Source organism: Boleophthalmus pectinirostris, unplaced genomic scaffold (genome assembly GCF_026225935.1).
Source record: "Boleophthalmus pectinirostris isolate CB_2022bp ecotype Guang Dong unplaced genomic scaffold, ASM2622593v1 HiC_scaffold_14, whole genome shotgun sequence".
Taxonomy (NCBI): domain Eukaryota; kingdom Metazoa; phylum Chordata; class Actinopteri; order Gobiiformes; family Gobiidae; genus Boleophthalmus; species Boleophthalmus pectinirostris.
Genome location: NW_026571047.1, coordinates 3,876,252 through 3,883,939, shown reverse-complemented (window position 1 = coordinate 3,883,939; position 7,688 = coordinate 3,876,252). Strand labels below are relative to the sequence as shown.

The window sequence follows — 7,688 nt, the reverse complement described above, 5'->3', positions numbered from 1 at the left end:
CTCGTCTTTGCTACTTTACAACAAACAGTTTCTTATTCATGGAGACTTGGGCTCAACAGCCAAATTGGAGAGATTTGTTAAACAATAAATGACTTTATAAAGTCACTTTTTTTGTTCTATATCAGTCTTTTGATCTGCCACAATAATGTAATAATGAATTTAAATGAAAATACCTCAAATTGAAGGCTTTTCTCAGCAATTTTTAGGTGAGATTAAAAAGAGATTCATTAGATTAATTAATTACAGATCATAATTAATTAATCTCTCGATTTTTTTAATCGCATGACAGCACTAGTAATAATAGTGAAGAATATGAACCCCTCTGACCTGAGCTGTTTCAGTTTACAGTGAGGACTCTTCAGTCCAACACACAACATCTTCAACCCTGAGTCCTTCAAGTCGTTGAGACTGAGGTCCAGGACTGTCAGACTAGAGGACTGGGAGCTGAGGACTGAGGACAGAGCTTCACAGCTTCTCTCTGACAGGTTACAGCCGCTCAGTCTGGATGAGGAGACAGGAGCTCATTAGAGAAGAACTCAGAACAGAAGTGACAAGTTCAGACACATCCTTTCACTCCCAATCTCAACAATCAATCTGTAAAGAAAAAAAAATGTATTAATGAAAACAAAAAACAGTTACTGTATTTCTCCTGTCCATCTGCCTCACGTCAGCACGCCGCCCCTCGCCTTTTCACGCTCTCGATCCTTCCTGCGTACAGTGAACATAAGCCCCTCCCACAGTGCGGCTGATTAGAAGAGCAAGACCAAACGTGAAGCAAAAACCAGTCTAAATTTGTGTTCCAGGGTTGGCACAAAGCAGGTCTACAGCATAGAGCGGATCTACAGAACAGACCTACTGCCACATTTGGCTGAAGTTTGTCTAACAAAAGTGCACAAATGCATCTGTGTTTGTCACGATGTGCGTTTGGTTTGGTAAATGTGCAGAGGCTGGTAAATATCACTGCAAAAACAGAAAAGAATGTAACTCCAGTTTGGAACTTTAAAAAACAGGTTTAAAAATCTTACCTACTTCCTTCACTTTTTTCACAGTTTTGTGTAAAGTGCCAGAGGAAGTTCTCTTAAAGAAGGGCTTCTCAAACTGTGGGTGAGGGTACAAAAAAGGGACACAGAGTGTTTCAGTGCAGTTTGCTTGGCTTTGTATTAGGTAGATCATTTTGACTTGGTCATTTTGTAAGTAGCTCACATGCTGAAAAAGTGTGAGCACCTCTGATCTAGAGAGTAACTCTTCAGTGATTCAAGACACTGATGGTTCATGTGTCACTGCTCAGGCTAAAATAAACTCACATTTCCACACATTTATATTCTATTGTGAGGATGATTTCAGATATTATTCCTGCTCCCAAACCAGGAGAACCCCTGTCATGTTCTATTGTTGTGTTCCTCATCATGTTGGATTCTTTGTTCCAAATGTCACGACTCTGTGACACTGTATGTGACGAGAGCAGCACTTTACACACACACTCACATCATTTCACACAAGGAGGGGCCCACAAAAGGGGTTTGGGTCCTGAGACTGAACGGAACTGAAACAAAAGACCCTGAAGTGGTAAAGTCCCGAGGTGTGACTCATGAAACATCAGAGCAAGAAAAAGGAGCAGAAGAATCGCGCTGGAGGCTCTGACTCCTGGACCCAAAATACAGACGATTTCTACATTTGGAACACATGGATCTGTTTATGGACAAAAGAGGAGCAGAAATTAGCTTTACTCTGTATCTCCAAATCTTAACATGCTCTGTTCCACCTTGTGATGTCATGAAGTGGTACTTTTCAAATTAAAAGCTCCTTTTACCTTTTATTTAGTAGAAAATGTAAATTCTAGAACTGAAATGATCCAAATGATTCTAGTGAAGGTGTGTGGAGTTTAAAAACACAGTGGAGCACTTCCTGTACCACCACATGATGACATCAGAGTGTTGTGTGAAGAATCCCTCAGTCGTCCAGGTAGAATCCATGAGAAGAAAATCCTGTTTGTCGACTGGACAAAAGTTAGTTTGGTTGAAGACGTTTCGCAGCTCATCCAAGCTGCTTCTTCAGTTCAGGACCTGACTACACCTGTTGTTCTCTTGTTTGTTTTGATTTAGGTTTGAGGATAGAGTTGTGAATAGGAGACAGATGGTGTCTGAGTCCATTTCTGTTTAGAGAAGGATTCTCTTTCTTAACAAAAATGGCTTCTTTCACTCTCCTCTCAAACCAATGTTTCTCTCTGGCTAAAATCTGTACTTCACTGTCCTCAAATGAGTGACCCGTGGCTTTTAAGTGGAGATGTACTGAGGTCCACTGTTGCTCTCTCGTCTGTGTTGGTACATCCTCTTGTGAAGTAGTTGTTTAGTTTCTCCAATGTAGCGTTCACTGCAGTCTTCACTGCACTGAATGGAGTAGACCACATTGCTTTGTTTGTGGCTTGGTGTTTTGTCCTTTGGGTTGGACCAGTTTCTGTCTTAAAGTGTTCATAGGTTTGAAATAGACCGGGATCTCATGTTGTCTGAAAATCCTTTGTAGTTTTTCAGCAACACCAGCCATGTAGGGAATAGTTACCCCCTTTCTTCTGGGTTCTCATTCTCTGTTGTCTTGATTTTGTTGAAGGTCCATTTTGGATATCTGCAAACAGAGAGGGCTTTCTGCACATGTTGTTCATCTTTCTCCTTTCCCTCTGTGCTTGTAGGCACCACTTGAGCCCTGTGTTGTAGTGTCAGAATAACTCCAAGTTTGTGTTGCAGTGGGTGGTGAGAATCAAAAAGCAGGTACTGGTCCGCGGGTGTGGGCTTCCTGAAGACCTCAACCTGGAGTCGTCGGTCTTCTCCTATCGTTACTGTACAATTTAAGAGAGCCAATGTGTTGTTCTGTACAGGTCAATAGGCCAAACTAACAAACAGAAACTGTAAACAAGTGTGTGTGTTAGTTTCAGTGTAGTTTGCTCCTCCCTGCAGATATAAGGAACTGTCCACCAGCGTCTGACCAGAACTGAAGAAGCAGCTTGGACGAGCTGCGAAACGTCTTCAACCAAACTAACTTTTGTCCAGTCGACAAACTGAATTTTCTTCTGAATCACAGAGTGTTTTCTGTTTGGGAGAAGAGCTCCGCCTAAATGTGCAAGTTTGTGTGTTAAACATGTGAATGAAACACAAGTCCAGGTGTGTTTGTGATGAGGAAACAACATTAGAACAGAGATCATAAAATAGTGTCATATGGAGCTTTAATGCAGGTAACAGCTCTAAGGTTTTATACTGATCTGTGTGATGATGTTGAGCTGAGGCCTGAGGATGATGAATACACCACATTCACACTCAGCATCAGTAACTGGCTCATACAGCACATGGGGCATGAAGGACTGCAGCTCAACTAGTTTTTGTGCTGAATGGACACTTCTAATGTTTGATTCTTAGTCAAATGATGTCCACATGTTTAGTCAAAGTGTCTTTGTGTCCACAGTAAAGTGGGCCATACCTGAGAGTGTCCAGTGTGCAGTGGGGGTCCTCCTGTAGAGCACACAGGAGCTTTACTCCTTTGTCTCCTGGATGGTTGTAGCTGAGGTCCAGTTCTATCAGATGGGAGGGGTTGGACCTCAGAGCTGAAGCCAGAGAAGCACAGCCTTCCTCTGAGAGCAGACAACCTGACAATCTGGGGACACAGATTATGGGAATCAGTCCAATCATTAGAAACATTCAACCCGAATGAGACAAAGAACAAGTCCCATATCTTTATGTGACTTTATCAAATGGGATTTTCCAATGCAAATACCAACAGATTATGTAATTATAGTGAAGAATATGAACCCCTCTCACCTGAGCTGTTCCAGTTTACAGTGAGGACTCTTCAGTCCAACACACAACATCTTCAGCCCCGAGTCATTCAAGTTGTTGAGACTGAGGTCCAGGACTGTCAGACTAGAGGACTGGGAGCTGAGGACTGAGGACAGAGCTTCACAGCTTCTCTCTGACAGGTTACAGCTGCTCAGTCTGGAGAGAGAAAACATTGTTCATGTAGAAGTTGAACCAAATCATCCTGTTAAACAAAGGAGACTCACAGAGCTTTGTTGGAGGCCTTGACCACTGGCAGCAGCCTCAGGAGAACCTCCTCTGAAGCAGAGTATTTCTTCAGCTCAAACTGGTCCAGATCTTCTTCTGATGACAGTAAGATGAAGGCCAGAGCTGAACACTGAGCAGAAGACAGTCCACCTTCAGACAGACATCCTGATGTCAGGTACTGTTGGATCTGCTCCACCAGAGAACGATCATTCAGTTCATTCAGACAGTGGAGCAGGTTGATGCTCCTCTCTGCAGACACATCCTCACTCAGCTTCTTCTTGATGTACTTAGCTGTTTTCTGATCGGTCTGGGAGTTACTTCCTGTCTGTGTCAGCAGACCTTGTAGAAGGCTCTGATTGGTCGACAGTGAAAGACCCAGGAGGAAGCGGAGGAGCAGGTCCAGGTGTCCGTTTGGACTTTGTAAGGCCTGGTCCACAGCTGTCTGATGAAGATGCTTTAGTTTTTTTTTCACACTCAACATTGTACACTTCTGTGTTTTCTCTGAGAGCAGGTTGATCCCAGTGTTGATGAAGGTCTGATAGACGTGAAGAGCAGCCAGAAACTCCTGCACACTCAGATGGATGAAGCAGTAGACCTTGTCCTGGTACAGGCCTGGCTCCTTCTCTAAAGACCTGTGTGAACACTCCGGAGTACACTGAGGCCGCTGCAGCGTCCAGCCCACACTCGCTCAGGTCACTCTCGTAGAAGATCAGGTTTCCTTTCTGCAGCTGCTCAAAGGCCAGTTTTCCCAGAGACTCCACCATCTTTCTGGTCTCTGGACTCCAGTGTGGGTCTGTCTCAGATCCTTCTTCATACTTGATGTTCTTGACTTTGGCCTGAACCACCAGGAAGTGGATGTACATCTGAGTCAGGGTCTTGGGCAGCTCTCCTCTCTCTCTACTTTTCAACAGATGCTCCAGGACTGCGGCAGCGATCCAGCAGAAGATCGGCATGTAGCACATGATGTGGAGGATTCTGGACGTCTTGATGTGGGAGATGATTGTGTCGGCCTCGTCTCTGAACCTCTTTCTGAAGTACTGCTCCTTCTGCGGGTCGGTGAACCCTCTGACCTCTGTCACCATGCAGACGCACTCAGCAGGGATCTGATTGGCCGCCGCGGGTCGTGTGGTTATCCAGAGGCGAGCGGAGGGAAGCAGGCTCCCCCTGATGAGGTTCACCAGCAGCACGTGCACTGAGGCGGACTCTGTGGGGTCGGTCAGGGCCTCGGTTTTGGTGAAGTCCAGAGGAGGTCTGCACTCGTCCAGACCGTCAAAGATGAAGAGCACCTGGAGGTCTTCAAAGCTGCAGAGTTCTGCTTGTGTTTGACTAAAGAAGTGACCAACAAGTGTCACCAAGCTGAAGCTTCTCTCCTTCAGCACATTGAGTGCTCTGAAAGTGAACGGGAACAGCAGCTGTATGTCCTGATTGGCTTCACCTTTAGCCCAGTCCAGACTGAACTTCTGAGTGAGCACTGTTTTCCCGATGCCAGCCACTCCCTTTGTCAGCACTGTTCTGATGGCTCCATGTGTGTGAGCTGGGCCTTTAAACATGTCTTCACATGTGATGGCTGTCTCTGCTGGGCCTGGTGTCCTGGAGGCTGTTTCCATGTGTCTGACCTCATGTTCCTGGTTGACCTCTGAAGACCCTCCCTCTGTGATGTAGAGCTCTGTGTAGATCTCATTCAGAAGGCTGGGGTTTCCTGCTTTAGCGATGCCCTCAAACACACACTCAAACTTCTGCTGCAGGTCAGACTTCAGTTTACGTCGATAAACTCCAGAATAACTCCCTGAATGAAGACAACAGATACAGGCCTGAGTCTCAGAGAAGATAAAATGACTGTGAGCACCTTGTTAAATGTATTAAATGGTCCTACTGCTCCAAAGATGCTCAGCCAGCTCCTTCTGCTTCATCCTCCTTAGGAAGTTCAGTGTGATCTTCAGAACAGCCTCACTGCAGCTCCTCTGCTCTTCATCCTCATCCTCCACAGGATCTAAACCTTCTGGATCATCTGTACTCAGAACCTTGTGGAGCTTCTTCAGCTCCTTCTGGACAAAAGTGAAGATGTCCTCCTCCAGAAGCTGAACAGACACATTATAAACAACACAAATGCAGTCAGTGTCAGATCTGTGTGAAACAAGCTTCATTCATCTGAACATTTCCAAACTTAAGTGAATGACAGACCTTAAATATGGAGTCCAGCTGTGTGTGATGGTGCTGACCACTGGAGACCTCTGGATCCGGCTGCTCCCCTCTGTCACAGACACACATGAAACATGCATCATTATTATTTATTATTTATATATTCTTCTTATGATCAATGCTTTTGAAAACTCACGGCTCCGTGGCAAAATGATGTGGAAGTCTCATAGACCTGTCACTCCTGAGGGACTCACAGCTGGGACCAGGTTCAGACGGAGAATGTTTCTGGTGGATCCTGAGACACAGAAGAAAACACACTTCAGTCACAGTAAACACATGGGACTGTTCTGACTCAGATACAAAGTGTTCAGGAGGCTTTCACAGCAGACACTGATTGTGGACAGTAAATGGTCCACTGGCACGAAACAGTGTGGAGGCTGGAAAACCAGTAAGCTGTACAAGTTGTGCCCAAGGCTGGAAAATGGTGTCTTATGTGTGTGCGTGCGTCTAAGCAAATCTTCAATGCCCCTAAAGTCCAGTCATCCTGTCAAACAGGCCAAAGATCTTCATATTTCTACTCTGCTGCTGAGAAAAGTACATCAGGGCGTGGGACACGGAGGTCACACCCACATGTTTTCCAAGGTTAGGGAGAAACACTGGATCACTGGAGTCAGCAATGCTATAAGGAATGTCCTGTCCAAATGCATCATTTGCAGGAGACTCAGTGCTATCCCAGTGTACCAGCAGGTGGCAGACTTGTCCGCAGAACGACTCATGCCAGATAAGCCTCCATCTACCAGAGTTGGAGTTATTTTGGGCTTTTTAAAGTGAGGAGCAGGAGGAGTACAGTGAAGCGGTACAGTGTCATATTTACAGTACCTGTCTTTTCACATCGAGGTGGCACCTTCTTTGGATACTGACTCTTTCATGAATGCTCTGAGGCCCTTCATAGCGAGAAGAGGACAGGTCCGTGAGCTGCGCTCTGACAATGAGACAAATTTTGTGGGAGCAGAACGTGTGCTAAAAACAGCCATAGAGCAGTGGAACCAGGCACAGGTGCACAGTGTGTTACTCCAAAAGGGCATCAAGTGGTTGTTCAACCCTCCTGCTGAATCCCACCATGGAGGAGAGTGGGAGAGGCTGATCAGTCGTACTTCAGGTGAGAGACACAGGAGCAGGACCAGGACAGACAGGAGCGAGTGGGACCAGGGGGAGAGCAGTGGTCAGCTGCTGTGGGATGTGGAGCATGAGACAGACTCTGGTCTGCTGTGTAATGAACAGAAGAACACAAAGAAAACTAAAAAGGTTGACGTGTGTGTGTGTGAGAGGGGCACGTGCACGTGAAGTGTTCCAAACACAAACTCAGACAGTTCTGTCACGGCACATCCACAATTCTCTCTTGGTGGTGCCTCTGCTGGTGTGGACTTGCATCATGAGGCTCCGGAGCTGTTTTATTGTCACATATATAAGTTTTCCCCACAGCCTCTGTGCTGCCTGTGATGA

The 7,688-nt window shown here is 45.7% G+C and overlaps 1 protein-coding gene across 1 annotated transcript in view; it reads right to left on the bottom strand.

Moving 5' to 3' along the window:
- Positions 1-7,688, bottom strand: part of LOC129407846 (NACHT, LRR and PYD domains-containing protein 3-like) — a 26,972-nt gene that overhangs the window by 16,532 nt on the left and 2,752 nt on the right. The window contains 6 exon segments of the mRNA XM_055150195.1: positions 328-501; positions 3,804-3,977; positions 4,046-4,671; positions 4,673-5,832; positions 5,920-6,124; positions 6,228-6,297. Coding sequence (XP_055006170.1) covers positions 328-501; positions 3,804-3,977; positions 4,046-4,671; positions 4,673-5,832; positions 5,920-6,124; positions 6,228-6,297 — 2,409 coding nt within the window.